This window comes from Pararge aegeria, chromosome 18 (genome assembly GCF_905163445.1).
Source record: "Pararge aegeria chromosome 18, ilParAegt1.1, whole genome shotgun sequence".
Lineage (NCBI taxonomy): Eukaryota > Metazoa > Arthropoda > Insecta > Lepidoptera > Nymphalidae > Pararge > Pararge aegeria.
Genome location: NC_053197.1, coordinates 14,178,240 through 14,200,859, shown reverse-complemented (window position 1 = coordinate 14,200,859; position 22,620 = coordinate 14,178,240). Strand labels below are relative to the sequence as shown.

At 36.0% G+C, this 22,620-nt stretch overlaps 1 protein-coding gene across 6 annotated transcripts in view; it reads left to right on the top strand.

Annotated features, from left to right (window-relative positions):
• Positions 1 to 22,620, top strand: part of LOC120631615 (disheveled-associated activator of morphogenesis 1) — a 179,414-nt gene that overhangs the window by 110,248 nt on the left and 46,546 nt on the right. For 5 of the 6 annotated variants that reach the window (XM_039901271.1, XM_039901267.1, XM_039901265.1 and 2 more), the window contains one exon: positions 4,599 to 4,757. In XM_039901271.1, the coding sequence (XP_039757205.1) occupies positions 4,710 to 4,757 (48 nt within the window). In that variant the 5' untranslated portion in view covers positions 4,599 to 4,709. Of the gene's footprint in view, positions 1 to 4,598; positions 4,758 to 17,098; positions 17,267 to 17,770; positions 17,902 to 22,620 lie in introns of those variants that run through there. The other variant, XM_039901269.1, reaches the window with a different exon arrangement.

The following is a 22,620-nucleotide window of genomic DNA, read 5'->3' as shown; positions in this document are numbered from 1 at the left end:
AAAACAGATTTCCGGGTGTTCGTGGCACTTTCCATTTATCACTACCATTACTTATCATTAATTGAGCTGTCACTGAAAAGAAGTAAGTAAATATTCATTAAGATGATCGTACGGTATTCATTCGTTCATATAATGATAAAGGTATAATTCTACCATATTACCATATTTCGGCACCTATTTAAACAGTATAATTATGTTAAACGTCTAGTTAAGACTTTAAATCACACGCATTATTCAAAATAGGTGATATACATAATGAATGATTCATTACTTTGGAAAAAAAAGGTCAACTGAATTCAGCTGGCTTCAACATGGAGTATTTATGTTATACAAATTAGTTGAGACATTTGTATTAATTTATTGAAAAAAGAAAAAATAAAGCCCACGATTGAATTTACGAGTAAGTATGCCCCGCATTTTAGACACCAGACAGTTGACATCAAAATTAGTAGGACATTTTTACTCTATGATAGCTCTCATGAAGCCTCTTTGTCTTAATCTATTACATTAAATACGTTTCAGGGTGTAAACTTTAATTGTGTCTCAAAATGGCGTGAAAGACTATTGTCTTATTATTTTGAAAGGAAGTTGTGCAATAATAGCTTTAAATGTTGTTTCTCTTTTCAGGTAAGACAGCTTTGTAACTTGGTATTCGAATGTAATGCTATATATGCTATGCAATAACTCAGAGCAACACAAAGCCAAAGCTAGTCTATTTTTCCTTACTTCTCTTATAAACAATCTTTACATTGTTAAAAAATTCGAAAAACATATCTACATAAAGATAAAATCATTCTATTGTGTTTGTTTTTAATTATTTTTTGGCACTTTTTTTGTGACTTAAAAGTAATCAATAGATTGAAGAATCTTTTCTTAGACAAATTCAAAAAATTGAGAGTACTTTTATTTCGCTAATTCGTTAAATAGAAACAATGTCATTTTAAAACATCATTTATAGCTATTTATTATTTGACAACTTCTTTTCAAAATGGTACATAACAATCAACATATACATAAAAAATATTGTATTTTTTACAAGGGTCAAAAACGCTTTATTCTTATTCTTCATTTACAAAAGTATCATAAATTTACAAATCAGTATAAAAACACTTTATTTTACTTACGATAGAGTTATTCGCGTTTCGTTTAACACTTCCTTTAAATCTATTGCATCAGAAGAAAGTTAATTCGTTTTCGCTTTTCTTCCACGTATGTTTGTGATATTTGTTTTTGTTAAAGCGGAAGTTACAAATCCATTTTCGAAATAACACACGGGACTAGAGCTTGGAGAAATTGTGTTGTTTAACGTATACTTAGATTCCGGTCTCGTTAGATGATTTGCAGATCTCGTTACATGGTTTAGTTAGCAGAGTCAGGATTGCTAAAATTATTATTAATACTATTGGTAAAAATTATAAAAGTTAGACGAGCTATCGCCTTACTATTATGAATTTTACGAAACCAATTGCGGTATGACACCGATTTCCGATTGGTTGAGAGCCACCATGCGGGTTGATGGACTTCATGCGCTTTTGAGAACATCAGGCATGTAAATAAAACCTCACGATATATTTCTTTACCGGTGAAGTATATTGATATTTAATTGATTTGAACGTACATAAATTCTGAAAGTTAGAGGGGAAACGAACTGAGACCCTCCGAAAGTGATGCTGAAATCCTAACCACGAGGCTATCGCCGCTTATACTATCCTGTCTATCAAATTTGACGGCCGATTGAAGCAGTGGGCAGCGACCCTGCTTTCTGAGTCCAAGGCTGTGGGTTCGATTCCTACGACTAGAAAATATTGTGATACTATAGAAAATATAGCTGAGATATATACATAAATACTTTTAATATACAGATAAACAATCTGTATATTAAAAGTATTTATGTATATGTCTTAGTAGGTATCCACAACGCAAGCTACGCCTAATTAGGGGCGAGATGGCGATGTGTGTATTGTCGTAGTATATTTATTTTTTTATTTATCTATTTCACTTATTTGTGTTAAAATTGCCGTCGGTTTTTTAATCATTTGCTGCTCAGAAGTTACACTTTTGATTTACTCCGATGAAAGCAAATAATGTTATAGTTGTTTCATCGACCCATTCAAGAATCGAGATTTTGTCCACATGAGGGACTTGTAATTACAGCCTTTAATATATTCTGAAAGAGGATGACCCAAAATTATGATTTTTGAGAACTTTTACCTATTCATCATCAACATCATATCATCCCATCACCGGCGCACTACAGGGCACGTTTCTCCTCCCACAATGAGAAAGGGTTAAGACCGTAGTCCACCACGCTCGTCCAGTGTTGGACTCCACACACCTTTGAGAACATTATGGAGAACTCTCAGGCACAAAGGTTTCCGTACGTTAAACGTACATAACTTAGAAAAGTTAGAGGTGCTTTGGGATTCTAACTCGGCTCCCCGAAAGTCCAAGTGCTACCCACTGGGCTATCACCGCTTCCACACCTTTCGGCAAGAATCGTAGATATGTTAGGTTAAGGTTATATGAGCCTAGTCGATATCGATTGATGAAAGGTACATGTAGGCCTAGGAATAAAAAACAATAAATAAATAAAAATCGTTTATTTCGTTTCTTACATTGTGAATGATACATGTTGTGGAGACCTCCTAGTCAGCATCAAAATACCTATGTCACCACAGAAAATGTCATGTCAGTTGTTGAGATATTTTTGCGTAGGCAGAAATAGCAGATTGTATCTAATACATTTCTCTTATAGCAGGTATTATTGTCACAATTAAGTTTTTTGGTATTTACCTAGTTACTTAAGGGATGATAGGGCTGGCATATCCGTGTTGGATAAAAGTTCCAAATATATATATATCTTTATAATAAAATAAAAAAACTCACTCACTCTTCCATAGCAAAGACAAGATAAAATAAAACGATTGAGTAGTGTGTTTCTGTGCGAGTGGAATCTTCTTTGTTTAGGCGTTACTTACTTAGGCATTGCCTTGTTCGTCGTTAGTGTTAACGGGCATAAGTCTTTGTTATACTCTTAGGGAAGAGAGCGGTGTAGCTGGTCTCGGCTAGTTCACAGGTTTCTTAATCTATCGGCCATCTGGTCGCTCCTAGCGATGAGTAATCCTTTGTGTGGAAGCGTGAGAGCTAAATACGTTTATATTATTAATCCACACTAATACTATAAATGGGAAAGTGTGTTTGTTTTTTTATTTGTTTGTTTGTTTGGTTCCTATGTAAAGCTCAACGAAAGGACGCTCAACTATTTTATGTCCATTTCCAGGACGCAAATTTTTTGCATAAAATACTTTTCACTTCTCATGTTCTCAAAGTAGTACTTTAGCCTATGTGTGGGCGGACTACACAGCTTAACCGATATTGACAATATTTTGCTTGCATCCTGTTAAATATATTATAACAAAGAAATGGTGATAAAATTATAATTCTTGATTATTAAAAGTGGACACAACCGTATACTTACATCCAGTGGCGTGCAGAGAGGGTATGCAGATGTTATAAAATGAAGAAAATCTCCAGTACGAGTTATAAATTCTTAAAGGTAGGCTTCTAATTACTTTTACAATGCTAATCCTTAAGTTTTTTATAACTCATCAACACACAAAACGGGGTCATAAATATTAATTATTAAATTTATTAATTTGCATAGCAAAATATCCCAATAGCTGCTTGTACAATTAAAACGATGATATGAAACATTTTGAGCCTACGTTTGCAGGACAACCTGTGTTATTTGTTTCACACCTGATTGAATATTTGCAATGAGTTGGTATAGACCAAATGAAACGTTATGACTTCTCGAACTTCGTGCGTTTTGATGCGCAGAATTCAATAATTAATAAGGATAATTATATATCATTTTACAAGAAATTACCAGATGAAATACTTAAGATGTCTCTCAGTAAGTTAAAAGTTTATATAAAACGTAAGCTTATAGAAAAATTCTATTATAATATTAAGATTTACATGTATGATAAAAAAACTTGTATATGAATTACTCTAACTTCATAGCTAAATATGAACTCAACTTTGTTAACAAAAAAAAAACCTGGCTAAGTTTGTTGTGGGCTCTTCTTAAACCAGCTAGCCTAGCTTTATTTTTAAGTTAACAAATGCAATTATCACCATCACCTAACATTAGTGTTAACATGTTAAATGTATGAACCCTTCATAAGTGCCTGTGGTCTATATTAATAAAATATTTTTCAAGATTTTGAATATTCGGTATCAGTCAATCAGAAGGACGGCCCAGTTGACTATCGGCGCGAAGCTACACTTGCAGCTAACGACAGCGACGACTTCATGTGTTTGTTCTTATTTTTTTTTTCGTTTTTCTGAGTGGTGCACAAAAAATGTTAATGTATATTATATACTTGTGCGCCAGTGCTCCAGTGTAGAGAGTTGATACAGCTCTGGGAGAAGATAATTTTTTATCATTTCCCCGGGAATATAATTGTCGTTCATGCTATCCGTGCTGGTCTCCTCTGAGAATGAGTAGGGCTTAGGCCGTCGTCAACCTCGCTGGCGCTGGCCAAGCGCGGATTGGTGCAATACAGATTATTAATGGCACTGTCTTTTCCCAGGGCCTGCCGTCGTGGTCGCGCGGCGTGGAGGCGGCGGAGGCAGCGCGTGCGCGGCTCGTGCGCTGGGCGTGCGGCGACGTGCCCGCGGAGCCCGAGCCGCCGCGCAAGAAGATGCCGCACGCACTGCGCCGGCGCTGGCCCATGTGCCCCTGCCTGCAGGTCAGTGCCGCCTATACTCTAGCTCTACAATAAACAACCGGTTGGCGCAGCGATCCTGCTTCCTGCGTCAAAGGGCCTCTCCTTTCCTTTGTACACTTCATGTATCTTATCTTCACAATAACAATTCATAGTACATAAATAATAAATATATAAATAAAGTCGTGGTATCGATTCCCACAACTGCAAAAAAAAAATGTTTGTGTGACATGAATGTTCTTCGGTGTCTGGGTGTCTGGGTGTGGCATCGATGGACGGCCGTGTAAAAGCATCAATGCCTAGTTGTGGCCTGTTATAGTACTTTTCTCAACCATATCTTTACTAGAACTCGTTTTGTAAACTATATTTACTTTTTAAAATCAATGATAGTAAAATGTTCATTTGTTTCTTTCGAAATTTAAATAGAATTTATGATAAGTTACCTTCTTGGTGGCCATGAATGAAAATCAGATCAGATCTAATAGGCATGAAATTTCAATGGGACCATTTCGGAATTTAAAACACTTTCCAAACGAAAAATAATTTTCCAAATCCGTCTGTAGGCAGGGTAGGTATATGATGCCCGAATGCCTCGTCGGTTTTGCAGAACTGAGTTGGAATTTCAAATTTAAATTTGTTTTATATGTCTCAAGAGGCATGGTATTGTTCCAATTTCACCAATGATGGTCTCTTGAAAATTGGCATGCTTTTGGAATATGAGTCTCGATGTTAAAATGCTAGTTCTAACCTATAAAGGCATGCTAAGCTGACCATTCTTAGTACTATTCTCATAAAATGGCTATTATAGCCAGATATTTTATGCGATGTAATATTTGCATAGCACTAGTATATTTAGAACATACTTCATATCCATCGCTAAATCGACACTAAATCGATTTGAATGTAGGCTGGAACTCGATATACGATTTTAAGACGGCTGTCAGTCGAGCTTTATTTAAATGATATAAGCCATAAATCGTTGTTGAATTGCGCTATTTTGCCATTTGTTGTGGCATTTCGCCATAATTCTCAGCAGTTATTGACTATGGGTACAACGACCGTGCTTTAAGTTTTTCTCGGATTTTTCCTCTTCTAGTACACTTTAGCTGGTGGAAGGCTTCGGCCGTCGCTAGTAACCACACTACCGACAAAAGTGTCGGTGCCGCTATGCGATTTAGCGTTCCAGTTCGATGTCGAAACCTTTAAGATGCATGGATTTAATATACCTGCCATGCCCCTTACAGGTTAGCCCGTTAGTATCTCAGACTGCATCTTTTACCACCAGGCGAAACAAGATAATTAAAAAAAAACACTTAATAATATATTTCCATAGACAGCCGACTGGCGCAGTTGGCAGCGACCCTTCTTTCTGAGCCCATAGCCGTGGGTTCGATTCCCACAACTGGAAGATGTTTGTGTGACGAATATGAATGTTTTTCAGTGTCTGGGTGTTTATCTGTATATTATAATTATTTATGTATGACATTCATAATCATCTTAGCACCCATAACACAAGCTACGCTTAGTTTCAGTAGTATATTTATTATTATTATTCTTGCAAAAGAGTCGTTTCCGAGTAATAAGGTTTTTTCACATCACTTGAAGCCTATTCTCGTGCTAAAACAGAATGCCCATTCTGTATAAAATTTTGCAAAGGAATTTATGATAACCATGCAGTGTTGTGCAGTCGCGGAGTGTTCGATGCCCCTATGCCAAGCGCATCGAAACGGGAACAAAGCTGCATTTTTGTATCTGCCGTGCAGTTCTAATATAGACAGACTGAATAGAGGCTAGGCGAGTCCACCAATCCGCACTGGGCCAGCATGGTGAACTACGACCTTAACCCCCGCCTTCTCATCGTGGGAGGAGACCAGTGCCCTGTAGTGGGCCGGTAATGGGTTGATATCTATAGAGGCTTGTAAATGTAAGTTTACCAACTCGAAGTTGAGATCACATGAGGACCACGATCTTCAGTGATGAAGGAACGACCAGACAGACAGACAGACAGAGAGAGAGAGAGAGAGAGAGAGAGAGAGAGAGAGAGAGAGAGAGAGAGAGAGAGAGTGAGAGAGAGAGAGAGTGAGAGAGAGAGAGAGTATAGAGGCTTAACGTCGAGTTAATATACACCCTATGTTTATTTTCATAGCCATATATCTTGAGATACCATGATGTAGACATTACACAGCTAGTGTCTATATTTGTACGTATGTCGCTATATACGCCTCAGCATTGATTTTGTATGGGCGTTTTGAAGCTTACGGCGTGATGAATTGTTGTACTACTTGGGTCGCAATATCTCAAAAAATCCGGAAATCTATACTTATATATTAGAAGATTTCTTTACATTTAATATATTTTGAACGGGGGATACTATATAATAGAAACTGTCAATAAATCGATTATAATAATTATTTTTTTATTTTATACTATTAAGCATGTATTGTCTAATTTAAAAGAAGATCTAATAAACATTGTCGGAGATAAAGGACATAACTCTTCACAGACCATTCGCGGACAAAGTCGCGCGGGTAAAAAAATAAACCGCATTTAAGCTCGTAGTCCAATACTGGCCAAGGACTGGCTAAATTTGACGGCCGGCTGGCGCAGTGGGCAGCGACCCTGCTTTCTGAGTTCTAGGCCGTGGGTTCGATTACCACAACCGGAAAATATTTGTGCGATGAACATGATTGTTTTTCAGTGTCTGGGTGTTTATCTGTATATTATAAGCATTTATGTGTATTATATTCATTAAAAAATATTCAACAGCTATCTTGATACCCATAACAGAAGCTACGCTTACTTTGGGGCTAGGTGGCGATTTGTGTTCCAATGTGTGATGTACGACTTTGAGTTCTCTATAATGCTTCACACACGGTTTTCTCAGCATATTCTCATACACCGATAAAACAAGTGATATTTAATTGTTAAAATTAAAAACGCACATATGTGTAGCTCAGAAAATTGTGTGCCTGGTATCAAACTCGGTACCCCCGAAAGCGTAAAGATCGTAGTGTTGATTATCATAACATCGATTGCATATATATTTATACATAGTAGGTACCTACTGTTTGTCAATGAATTAACTGCTAATCACATAACACTCATGGACATTAATGATGTATTGAAACTACGAAATAACGTACTTAATGGCAACTTATGTACGGATACTGTTTTCTATGCTTTGTCTTATGGATTCTTAATAGTGAATTAAACCTTGTATTAGGCATAATTTTAAAAGATTTGAGACGTCTCAGTTTTTAACCCCCTATAGGGTGCTATAAGTTTGACGTGTGTGTGTGTGTGCGCGTGTGCGTGTGTGTGTTTGTGTTTTTGATGCCTCCTCTTTACCAAGCTTGGGGAAAGGGCTTGACTAGTATATAAATACACTGTATATGACACATCATAGACTTATAAACTATTAATAATTAAGTATGAAATTTTAAGTTACTCCGTCTGTTTGTGTTGTTATGGTAAATAAACATATTCTATTCTATTCTATTCTATATTGTAAGTCGGGGCTAGCTATGTTTGATGAAAATCTTGACTGCAAGATATGACTTTAATGGTATCTATATATATAAAAGAGAAAGTGTGTGGGTATGTTCCGTATAGGCTCCGAAACGGCTGGACCGATTTCAATGAAACTTTCAAGGAACCTCCGGATTGACCTGGCGAAGTTTTGTGACGATCGGAGCACTCTTATTTTTGTCAAATACATCTTTTATTTACTATGATGATAATCTATTGTTGGGTGTACATGGGTGTAGATAAATGATCTTCACCCGATCGAGAAGAGAATGAATACGGAGAGAAATAAATGATTTAATAGTATATTGTGCAACTAGTGCGACAAGTTGTCGATTGCCCACGAAAGCGAAGTTGAACGCACGAGAGAAGCGAGTGCGGTCACTCGCTTGAGTGGGTAATCGATGTCGCACTTGTTGCACATACTATTTTGTATCACTCATGCGGGGAAAGTAGTATCTTGACGCTCGCTGTTGCGATTGAAAAAGAACCCATTTTAAAATTTGAGTAATTTAAATAATTTTAATTTTTTCAAATTATTCTTGTCGCACTCAAATTTTAAAATGGGCAAACGGTTCTTTTTCAACCACAAGAGCGAGCGTCAAGATACTACTTTCCCCGCATGAGTGATACAATAATATATTAGGAGACTTAAATAAAAAAATTAATGTTGTAAGTTTATTGTTTAAATAAAATAAAGCAAAATCTAGCCCGGCGAAGCGGGCTGGGTACGCTAGTTTAGTATAATTGTGAAACATGTAATATGACGTCTAGGATATCGTGTAGCCTAACGGATATCGGGTTCCAGCGGGTCACAGGTTCGATTAATGTGCTACTTTCACCACGCTACTTATTAAAGAGAGAATTTAATTACCGCACGCACTGGCTATAACTAATTAGAAGCAGTGGGACATAAATCTCCGAGCCTATTAATGATTCTGAAATGAGCTTAATTTGCTATACATCAATTGTAGTAAAGCACTCCATATTGAGGGAACTGTGAAAAAAAATATAATTCGCCATTTTGTGTTGGTCTATCTTGGACCGATTTTCATCTTACTCCAGACTTATTCACTTTTAAACAAAAAAAAAAAAAAAACAAAATCATAATAGGTTCATCCGTTCGGGAAATATAATGCAGCAGACGCACAATCACAGATACACACACGTCAAAATTATAACACACCTTCATTTTTTCGTTGGGGATTAAGAATGGATGCAGTACCAAAAGGAAAAGCTGAAAAAATATGTTCTTTTTAAGTAAAAAAAAAATCATCGTTTAAAGTACACAGTTGTACATACAACTCTACAATAAACTACCCATTGACATCTTGGTCATCATCTTGAAAATTCAAAATTTGTATTAAACGTAAGCTTATAGAAAAGTCTTATTATAGGACTACGTAATCGATAAAAAATAGGTCTGAATTATTGCTCTAACCAGGTTGCTCTTCTAATAATTTTAAATGACAATGTAAGATGGTGATAACAAAAAAAAAAACACCCGGCTAAGTTTGTTGTGGGATTCTTCTTAGACCAGGACGCGTTTGGAACCCTCGTAGCTTTAGTTTTAAGTTTACAAATGTAGTTATCGCCATCATCTCGCTACGGTGTAATTCTCATGTACGCATCAAAAGTGCCACCTATGGACCTATTGACTTTGACTTTGACTTTGTAACAGTTTCAAAACGCCCATGTTCAAAGTTCTGCATAGTGTTTTCAGAGGCATGCGAAGTCTACTAACCCGAAATTGGTCAGCCTGGTGGACTATGGCCTAAGCCTTTTTCATTCTGAGAGTAGACCCACTGAAGTGGGCCGGCATTTGGTTGATGATGAAGATATCTACGTTGAGCTCAATGCAATTCGTTGAGAAACTGGAAAAATACTTGCAGGTGTGAGCTTATCACGTATCGGGATTAATTGCGTGCGACGATGTGTGCGATTAGCTGAAATCTCAAGAAATCCCGTTAATCGGTGCGCGTTTTATGTTAGCCGACCATCGGCACGTATAAAGTACAGAGCTATTTAACAAGTATGCTAAACGGTCCGTAATCGGCAGTTATCGGCGAGATATCTCGAGCGTACGAAACTATTGTTACATCGCGTGCTGATTGTATGAAAGATGTTACAAAAACAAGCGAGGGGAGAGGCTTTACGCAATGCACGCCTTTGTCAAAGTACTGGACCATTTGGTCATTTAAACAATTATGTCTGCGAATTGTGCCTTCTTGTAATTTACAGCATCCACAGCGTATTCGTATATTCGCACCAAAACGCAGGTATGCAATACGAAATACGGTAAAGAAATAAGAAATACTTACGTATCGAATTGGTTATGTACCTGATGTTTAAAATACCGTAAGTGTTTATAAGAAAATTAAATAGTCTTTTCATTTCCTGAGATTTACTTGGGTTTCAAATTTATCGTTTTACTAGTTAAGGTTTAACTAGTAAAACGCCATTGCCACCCGGTTCGGTGGTTGTTTTGTTTTGGACTATTTCTTTACTTATCTTAAAGTATTTAGTATAGCGCCTATTATTTTAACGTTCAACGCACTTTGTGTAAAATCTTCAAAGCAGGTGTATTGTTCAGTTAACATATTCAACTTGTGAGCTAAGCTTTTGAGTGAAGTAAATTAGTCAGAATTTGCATAGTGTTTGTTATTATAAAATGATAGATTTCCACGAAGGCACTCGTAGCGTTTCGTGTAACTTGATAGAAATGCATTATTATTTAGTGCAATGATCTGGAGGCGTTGTTGCAAAACACGTGTACAGTGTCTTTATGAGCAATTTGTTATACTTCTTGTGACGATTTATTGCTACTTCTATTTTAAAACGATTTCAAAAAAAAATGGTATAAGTTTTCAACGCGAGGCCTTTTTTTATATCTGGAAAGAAAAGGAAAGTTCTTTTCAACTAACTTCTAAAAAAATTACATGAACGATTAAAAATCTTTGGGTACGAATTGCTTTAACAAGGTGGTATTATTAGTGTGAAACGGTGATACCATTAGTATAACGCAAATAGTATGACGACCTCAATGAGAACACAGTAAATATATTAAAGCTTATGTATTTACTGTGCCAGTAAAAAAGATGGACAATGGAATTGGAGATATCTCTTTTTTTAAAAGTTCATTCTGTATTTAAAGATACAGACTTTGAACTTAAAGAAAAGTCCTATTATAGTATTAAGGCTACTACGTCAACGATAAAAAAGCTTGTGTGCGAATTAGTAATCGAAGAAGGTTGCTTTTTAAATAGTTTTAAATGACAATGTGAGATGGTGGTAAAAAAAACACAACTGGCTAAGTTTGTTGTGGGCTTCTTCTTAGACCAAGGCGCGTTTGAAACCATCGTAGCTTAAAACTATACTTTAGTCATCACCAATAACTCACTTCTATGTCATATTTTACAAGTAATATCAAATCAAAAGTGCCATTTAAGTGCCTATTTGAATAAAGAAATATTTGACTTTGACTTTGATAGAAATTTGGGAATTTATAATTTCTGAATTTTCTCTGTTTTGGTCCGGTAGCCTCCTACCGGACCAAACTTTAGCCCTAGACTTTAGCCCTAGATAGTTACCTCCCTAGCGACAAGGACATGTCGCCAAGCGATTAAGCGAAGAAACCAATTAGGGTTCGGTTTATTTATTATGGTATCGGAACTAAAAAGTCAAAGCGCAAAGGGATTTATTTAATTCTAATCTGCTTAAAAAAACGTGTCCTATCAAATTTATTGGGCAATAAAAGTCGTCAGTAAATTTTAGGTTAACGATATAAATACCATTAAATTTTTGTTTTAGTTTTTATTTTTAATAGGGGTATTTATTAAAACTCCGTTAAAATAAAGACCGACAAAGAACTTATAAATCTATATATATAAAAGAAAGTTGTGTTAGTTACACCATTCAAGAACGGCTGGACCAATTTTTATGATATTTGATTTTTTGGATTAATCTTAGACCGGAATAGGATAATAAGTATTAAAATATAACAACATTCATCCAAAAAAAAAATGATCCGCAGTACGAAGTTCGCCGGGACAGCTAGTAATAGATAAACAAACTCTTAAAATGTATTTAAAAGAAACTTTGTTAAAAGTAAAACGGTGATAGCCCAGTTGTGAGGACTTTTACTTCAATTTCTGGGGGCCGAGTTCGAATCCCAGCACACACCTCTAATTTTTCTTCGCGAAATTGCACGTCTTTGTAGGTAGCGTGGTTAGTACGACCAGACCAGACCAGGCCAAAGAAAATTCAGAAATCATAAATTCCGCAATTGCCTCTGCCGGTAATCGAAGCTGGACCTGCTACTAATAAGACCACGCCTCTATAAAGGATCACAGCAATCATTGCTAACTGATTTACATAAACGCCATGCCCTCTATATAATCAAATAATATTACGTTACGACGACATAGTTAAGGCGGGTGAAACAGTTATAAATAATAAAAAAAAGAGTGAGGGAGCGTCCCTTTAAAGAACGATAATAACCCATCCTTGCTCAAATACCTACTACTCATAGATTTACTTACTAAAGAGCATTCGCATGCCATTATTACCCGTTCATTCGTGCTATCACTCAGCTATCAGTACTAATAAATACCTATCGGACCCACTGATCGGCACTGCCGGCTTTCCAATCCTAACAAGCGGCTCAGTTGAAGCCGTATGTTTATTTCGACTCTATCTATCAAGTATCAGAAAGATCGAGAGAGTTCTAGACAAGTGGCTATTTATGGGTTCTCTTATCTAGTTAGTGCTTTTGGAATAGCTAATGCTAGAGAGTGGTGCCTATTATTTTGTGCTTTAGGTACGGCTGTCACTGGATTGACAAGTTGCTCAGTGAACATTTCAACTAATGATTTATAGCCTACTAGCTGTTGCCAGTGACGACATTATAGAGAATTTTTATAAAATTCTTCGGTCACGTCTCCCGGCTTGAGAGTGACTCCATGGGGCGGTCTTGTCGTGCAGGGCAAGGGGGAGGGCACTAGAGGTCGAGGAAGGTCACCCATGCGATGGACCGATCAGATTAAGTCTGCTGTGGGTGGCCCTTTGCACGAGTGCACCAGGCTTTCGGCCAGCCGAGAGAAGTGGCGGATGCTCGTGGGGCGTGTGACATCTGTCCTCAAAGACGCTTCATGATGACCACGACCACTCTGCCAAGAGTGTAACGACAATGAAGAAGAAAGAAGAATAGCTTAGCCTGAAATGAGGGGTTTGCTGCTGAGGAGTTCTGTCCTCTATCTCCAACCACATTCTTCAGATCTACACAAAGTTTGGGCAAAATTAAACACATATTATAACCTCTATAGTACAAAAATAATTATTTAAATTCTCTCCCAAAGGAACCGAGCTTAATGTCGGGATAAAAAGTCCTATATTACTTCTAACACTTAAAACCGAAAACGTATTCAACACTTTGATGACGAGAATGTGACAAAAGTAAGAGACAGTGACCTGAGTGCGGAAATGAATGAACTGAAAACAGCCGTGACCTCCCAAGGCGCCACACACGATACTTGATCTTCGTTACTCCCAATTAGGAGCGACGACATCATTTACATGTAGGGCTGCTAGCTTTACGTTTGGCAGAACGATATCTATGTTAACTCACAAGTTGACGATTTAGATCACACATGACACACAGATTGAACTCGATCCCCTCCAAAAGCCCGAAGCCTTACCCACTACTCATTAGGCTATCACCGTTACATCAGGCTAAAAAAATTAAAATTCATTAATTTAAAGTAGGCCCAGTTTATAAGCACTTTTGAAACGTCAAGTCAGTCTGTTTGTAGTGACTCTACCACCGGTTCGAAAGGCAGATTCCACCAAGAAGAGCCGGCAAGAACCTCAGCAGATTGCTCTTTTTCAACATCATGAATGAATGAATGAATACACTTTTATTGTACACCAAAGAAAAAAAGTAGTTACAGAGATATAAATACATATCAAAAGAGTACAATTTGTGCAATAAATATAAGTAAGATTCAAAATTATACGAATATATAAATGAATATAAATGAATAAATAAATATATATATATATATATATATATATATATATATATATATATTATATATATCTATAGAAGATTTTACAGTTTAAAATCTTTAAATCCACTATCCTCTCATCTCTCACAAGATAGTGAATTTAAAAGATTGTAAACTGTTAAATGAGTTGAAAAAGAGCTGCTGAGTTCATTGCCGGCTCTATATTTATAGATGGGAACTCCTTACTCTCAGTCCCTTTCAACTAACTCAATGCAAAAAATTAAGTTGACTGGTTTCTTAGTTCGGACAAACAAACAAATACACTTTCACATTTATGATATTAGCAAGGATTAGATTTCGCATGTTGAAAATATGCGATTGCTAATTAATCCACTCATTAAGTCCGTCCCAATAAGTCCAATAACCCACGCAAGGGAAACCGTGGGCGGCGCCTAGTTTCAATTGCACACGTCAATGGTCTCGGACCTATAGACTTCAAAGCGTGTTAGCATCACAATAGTCTAAATTATGAACATAAATAGATAATAGAAAAGGTTAAATTTAAGATTGAAATATGATAAGATCTATTTTGCTTCTAAAGTGGAAATTCTTAGAACTTGTTGTGCTTTAAAAGTTTAACTCTGTACCTTCATAATATTTGACGACCTCCCTGGGAACCCTTGTATGTGTCTCATAAGTGAGATATAGAAGATAGAATAGAATAAGAGGTCACGGGTTCGATCCCGGCGGTACAATTTGGGAATTTATAATGTCTGTATTTTTTCTGGGCTGGGAGGTTTCGGCCGTGGCTAGTTACTACCCTACCGACCAAGACGTGCCGCCAAGCGATTAAGTGTTCTGGTACGTTGCTATATGAGTGATTTTTATATAACTGTCATACCTCAAACGGGTAAGTCCGCTACCATCTGAGACTGCATCATTACTAAACACCGGGTGAGATTGAAGTCAACTTATATTTAGTTACATATATTTAGTTTTTAAAAATAAAACAATTTATCTCGCCAAGTCGCATAAATAGTAAGTTATTAGAAATCAGAAATAACCCTTTGCAAACAAACTTCGATTATATCCTATATTTTTGAGGTAAAACATTATGTGCACCAGTCTGACTCGCCCTTGTCTGTGTTTTTTTAAAGATGGCTGACTTTAGTAATGTAGGTACGCGTAACGCGAGTATCAATACAATATTGTTATCAATAAGAAAGAGCCTTTGTTTGACACAATAACATGGTAATTGAATGATATTCATATCCATAAATAACATTGGTGTAACTCGTGACACGTAAAAAGTGCGCTGATTGTCTAACTGACATGACATGATAAAGAAAACTGTATTTTTGTTAAATTCTATAAAATTGGTAGTTGTTATTAAATTTGTTATTATTATTACTAAATATTTCATATAGATTTCATTTTATCGTAGCCATGGTATTAGGCAATTTTAACAATTCATTACTGACGACTCAGTTTGACTTGCCCTTTTTTTTTTTTTTTTTTTTTTTAATAAGAATATTATTTGTACACTTCAAGCCGTATCTTATTTACCTGTTATCCAAGCTACCCCTATGCCTTAAACCCCAACGCGTAGAAGATTTTAGATATGCACTCACAAGAAATAAAATTAACATGTCAAGCTAAGAAAACATCGGCAACATAAGTAAGTAAATAATAACATAGTAAGTAAACCCAGTGTCTTACAATTTATGGTCCGACCTGGGAACCGAACCTTAGACCACTTGATCGGTAGTCGAATACGCTACCCACTAGACAAACATGGTCGTTAGCCGATTGGTTAATAACTGGTTAACTAATTCATTTATTTTTTTATATTAAAATTAATATTAATTTATATTCTAAAGCAGCGGTGGCGAAGTTTTTTGCATATACGTGCCAATTTTTCCAAAGGAATGGAAACATTCTTAGTCCTTGATTAATAAGGAACATTTTGTACGTGACTAGCAAGGATTTATATCAGGAATATTTGCGTGCTCCCAGTTTTTTATCGTTTACCGGATTCCATCACCGCAACCATATCACTGGACCATTCGGCCTACCAAACCAAGCTCAGTATATAATTGTCCGTATATAAATAACTAGTTCTTTTATTATACTCCGAACCTACTTGAATAAAAATAAATATTAATAACTTAGGTATACTTAGAAAATAGGTCTAGGTGTTTCAGTGGCCTCAGCCTTAATCTGTTCCCAATGAAACGTCTGTGGAAAAAGTGGGTGCTAACCCTTTAACCCTAGGTCTCAAGACTTACGATGCCATGTAAATGACAATTAGGGGCACAGGTGTAAACGTAACACAGTCTTATTTGGGTAAGAGTACTATTATTTTAAACTAGCTGTTGCCCGCGACTTCGTCAGCGATTTTGTTTTTTGATGTAGCATTCAATTTAGTTTCAGCACTAAAAAAATTTAAAGTATTCAGTATCGCTAAGCCTTAAATGAGGGGTTTGCTGCTGTCCGCTGATATATTATGAAATTCCGCCAAGTGACGCCTGCGTCTATCCTATATTATTAAGGAATATTGGTATAGATAGGCTATAGACCAAGCCTCGGTAAGAGATTATGTAAGAGGTATATATAAATAATCCTAATCAATTAAATTAATTTTTAAAGTTATGCCAATGAGCCCCTTGCTCTTCAGACTCTAAACAATCACACAATTGTTTATTAACGAGCGTTTAATTGGTAATCGAATTAGAGCGAGACAGTAGTTAGGTACACGTTGTTGGAGGAAGTAATTACGGCGTACGGACAGACGCACGGCGTAATTTAATGTGATACATTGCCGTCGAGCGGCACACGTGTAGCCGGTTAACGCAGAGCGCCTTCCCTTTGGTGACGCTCTAGAAGTGAAAAGTGTAATTTTTGTGACGTTAACTAGAGAAAAGTGACGTAAAATTCACAGTGTTTGCTACTCAAAACTCCTCCGAAACGATTCTTATGAAATTTTGTGTGTAGATAAAGTAGGTCGTTAACTATTTTTCAAACCCTTTTGTGATAAGGATTTTTTTTTAACTAGGATCCCAAAATATTAAAAAGAACCCAAAAGCACCTAGTATTTCCATATATTATATTTGTATACCCACTATTATGCCTCCGCTTTATATATTTAATTTATATTTAATTAATCGGTAATAGTTTTCATTTGACAAAAAATATAAGGACAATGACAATAATCTAGTAATTTTTTTTTTAGTTGCCAAAACCTGATCAAACCAAATCTGCCTGGATAAGAGGCTTTGATCTTGGCTAGTTACCACCATATTCAAAAATAAGTACCGTCAAGCGATTTAGCGTACCAGTACGATGCCGCGTAGAACCCGATTAGGGTTATGCAATTAATATATCTGCCATACCCCTGACTGGTTAGCCCCCCCTACTATATAAGGACTAAGTTGTAGCTGAATAAAAAAAGTCCACTCGTTATGCTTATTAACTCCATTAAATTATAAAAAAAAATCATTTTACTAGGTATTCAAACGGAATGACACTTATTAATATAAAGAAAGAGTGAGTGGGTGCAAGTGAATAATATGTTTACGGTAAAAAGAAAAAGCAAACATTTCGCAACATTGAAGAGGAAGTGTTCAATCAAGCCAAGCGTAAGTTTGTGTTCTGTCATTAATTATCTAGGCACTAGAAGTGCTCGCGGTTTCGCCCGCAGTTGATTCTCGTTTTAAAAGTCCCGCGAGATTCGGGAACTGTGAGTCTTGGTCTAGCTTTTTTAACTCTAATTACCGCTATTGTATTATTGTACTGTATTAAAATTGAATGTTTTGAAATTGATTCTATGTGTTGATTGCAACCAATGGTTCGTAATATTTGAACGCCAGCTTATGACAATACACTGTGACTTCGTAATTGATATTTAAACAGTGGTGTGCTTAGAGGGTATGCACAGGGTATGCAGATGGTATAAAATGAAGAAAATCTCCAATAAGAGTTATAAAAAACTTAAGGATATGCATTGTAAGAGTTATGGAAAGCCTACCATTAAGTAAACCGCATACAAAGCCGCGGGTAACAGTTAGTAAACAAATATAAAAGCAATGGCTTACATTTTTCTTAGAGATCAGACATTAACCTTTTGTGGAAACACTTAAACTCACGAGCCTATTCAGTCAGATTATTCTGAGAAAGAAGTTTTGATACAGCGCGAGCGCAGTCTTATGACATTAGCATTTGGTAAATATTTTAATTAACGCTAAAAATCTTTAATTAAAATATTTTTAACTGTAAGTTTTGGGAAACCCTGCTCCGTTTTGTAATTCGGCTTGCTATAACGTTTTTTTTATTATATATTGCTAATAGATAACAATCCATATTGATATTATAAATGCGAAAGTTTGTTTGTCTGTATGTTTGCCCTTCCTTTACGAAGCAACCAATCCACTTGATTTTTGGCATGGAATTCGTTGATAGAACGGAGAATAACATAGGTTACTTTCAAACAAATGGTTCCCATGGGATTTGTAAGATCCCAAAATATGATGTCGCAAGTAAAATAGCATGGCAGTGATTTTGAGAATTACCTAAATTAGAAATCGCGGAGTAAGACGTTTATTTCATTTGATTGCCCCTTAATGAAATGTTTAGCTTAGCAGGGGTTCCCAACCTTTTAAGAAAAGCAAAAAAAATAACAAAGGAATATAAATTTAATACAGGGGTGTGGTAAAGTGTTTTTATTATTGGTTTTTCGTAAGGTTTTTAAATTAAAATAATCATTTTATTTAATTACTCTGATTCTTACGTAGTTATATGTTATAGGCTACTTTATTACCTTTTCTTCAGGTACCCATACGGAAAATTTACAGAGAAAGTAGACTGTACCAGTAGTAGAAGTAATAATAAACTTGTAGTGCAGTTTTTTAGGATGAATAAAATTAGTAATTCGTTTAAGAGTAATTGTATATCTTTTAATAATAAATTACCAGATAAATCCTTGAGACGTATATACTCTTTCTCTCTCTCAATAACTCTCTCTCTCTCTCTCAATAAGTTCAAATTTATATAAAACACAAGCTTATACAAAAATCCTATCATAGTATTAAGAATTACTATAATTTATATATTGTATTTTCTCTATTTTCTAGCTAAATATTAATTTGCCTGTAAGATGGTGCTAGCAAAAAAAAAACCGGCTAAGTTTGTTGGGGGCGCTTCTTAGAGCAGGACGCGTTTATTACCCCCCTAGCCTTAGTTATCTCCACAACCTAACATTAATGGTAATATATAATATGTATGATCCGTTCTTGTAATAAGGTCTACATACGAGTAAATAAAACATTTATGATTTTTTTTTTAATTTTTGAACCCACGATGCACCGCCGTTATTTTTTTAAATTTGTATCGTAGACGGTACGATGCTCATAAATGTCAAAGTTGACAATAATAAACTCGCCCGAGGTCGTAAATAAATTTGTCCTCTCGCGGGACATCCTTGGTGAAATCATCGACCAAAATACCCAGACGTCTTGGGGTCATTGATATACAGTATCAAAGATACTACTATACCTACTAGATATACAAAGAAGACATTATTGCATTTAAATAATACTTATAGTCAAATTAATAAGAAAATTCGGAATAGCTTTTAATGTGATTTTCACCTAGTTGCAACAAACATATCTATAAAAAAATAATTTAGTACAAACTAATTTAAACAATCTAGTAGCCGCCCGACTTATAAAAAAGTAAGATCATTAACTAAATTGCAAAATTTTGAGATTTAAGTGATCGTTTGGCGACATTTTCAATATTGTGACGAAAGCTCCCGAAAAAAATGTAGACGAAAAAAAGCATTGCATATCTCTGGTTGATGTGTATCGTTAATTTTGTAATATATTTAAAATAACAGGGTTGACATTAATTATGTTAGCGAGGGTTCCTTTTATCTCTGAAAAACATAAATATTCTTCGATTGTTTTAATTAAATACGAGTATCTTTTGATTTCGGTCCCACCTAAGTATGTTTTGTAATTTTTATTTTATAGTGTACGTTAATGCTTTTATCTTGTTTTAAAATTGTATGCCGATGAAGCCAAACTTTTTTAAAACTTAATTTCGTTACTTTTAGAATTTGCCCGCGACATTGACCATTTGAGCACATGAAGCCGACGGTATCAGCAATTACCACTCCTACAGTCTCCTGGTGCAGTGCTTTAACGCTGTTGTTTATAAAAGTGGTATAGACCCAATCAGGGGCAATCTGTTTATTTATAATTTCTGAATTTTCTCTGTTCGCCTTCTGGGAGTTTTCGGGTGTGGCTAGTAACCACCCTACCGACAAATGCGTGTCGCCAAGCGATTCATCTGTCCGGTAGGATATCGCGTAGAAACCGATTAGGGGAATGGGTTTAATATAACGCCGATCTTAGACTGCATTGGCACTTACCATCAGGAGATTTCATTCAAGGGCTAATTTGTAGAGTTGTGTAAAAATATATATTAACAATTCTACAATCACTATTCTTTCCTAAGAGAGATGAAAGCGGAGCGGTGTGCTTTCAAAGTAACCTTGTCATTTCTGGAATCCAGAGTTTACTTTCCAGGCGTTCTTTTTTTAAAATTAAAAAAAAACTCTTTTTTTGTGGGGTCTCTTGTGGGACAATAATGGTTTGATGATAATAACGTTTGTATATTACCAAAGGGAAAATGTTCAGATATTTTGGGCTCTACATTCATGGAAGCCGTTATAAGGACTCGCATTATTTATAATCAGCCTTGTATTGCGGAGGAAAACAGTTCCAAAACAATAATAATTAATAATATGTGTTAAGTACCTACTGCCAATGTTTGATCTTCCATTAAGCCTCAATAAAATATTCCATTGTTCTTTCCTCATGCATTATCCAGTATTGTTTTGTATAACACACTTATCATAATGTAATGTGTTTAATTTGCTCGTGTTTATTATATTTGCTTGCATTGTATCGCTTTTAGGGTCCCTCATTTAAATAATACAGTGGTTACCACTTCAACCGATTGAAGTCCACTTGGACTGGTGTTTTATAGGAAGTTCCAAAATCCACGGACCTGGGCCGCTTGTTTCCAGCCGCTCCACAGCGACTCGTTTGATTCTTCTGTCTCACCTTGATAGGGACGTTAAGCTGCGTTAACCTGTGTGGGGTCGTCATTCCAACACATTGGAACCCGGTTGGAAATGTTTATCGGTTCTCCGAGCTATGTGCCCCGCCCATTTCCACTTCAGCTTTGCGACTCGCTGAGCTATGTCGGTAACTCTGGTCCTTCTACGAATCACCTCATTCCTGATTTGATCACATACAGTGGATTAACTAACTTCAAACTATTTGGTCAAGTGCCACTTCAAAAACCTCCGTGCGTGTCGGTGACTCGCTGGTTTTTCTACGGCTCGAGACAATCATCTCTACCCGTTACTCATATTTTTTCTGTAGGAATAGACGACATAGTGCGTAGACACAACTCTATCGTGGCGCGCATACCCTACAAATAGTGTAAAATATGTGTGAGTTATGTATGTATAAATATATGGGTTACAGGGTCACTTGACTGTTAATCTAGGGTGTAAGCTGTCTATCCAGGGTGTGATATAAATTTTCTAAGGACAATGGTTGCAATGGAAGGTCTAGGATACTTGTTTGTCTCGGAAAACAACTTTGGTTTTCGCTAGATTTAACTACACTGAAATAAATACGGACAAGTAGCAGAAAAATTCAAAATTATAGTATGCTTTAAATCATTACTTTTATCCTTTTTTAGTACCTTCTCAGTATACATATATGTATATAGAACGTATAAAACCAGTAATTTTTGTTTTAATGGTAATCATTCTATTTTTTTTTAATAATAGTAGAGATTAGTAAAGGCTCTAAATGAGAATTTTTATCACATTAAGTCATACCTAATTACTTTTCCGTGCAACGTAAGTGCATCTTATCGGTTTAGAATGTACAAAACAATGTGTGCCTTACATTGGAAAACAGTTTATGACGTAATAAAGTAAACTGTACAAATGAACTTGAGTCAACAGTTAAGGCTCATAAGGACACTAAATAATTCTATACTCACACATTCGCACAGCCAAACATTAACACACACTTCCATATCTTAAAGTACACTGATGATGATTACATTGTCATCCAACAAAAACCCATAACAGTCCACTGCTTAACTAAAGGTTTGCCCATAATCACTATATTGCAGTAGTTGGTAGTAGTAGCACGGAGGACGCTGCTGCCCGTTCTTCTTTATTTTCCCTTAGTCGCCTCGTGCGATAACCGCGGTTGGACTTCGGTCTCCCTTTCTGGTGAAATGAGTTCTACCCCCGACATGCTCCTCTA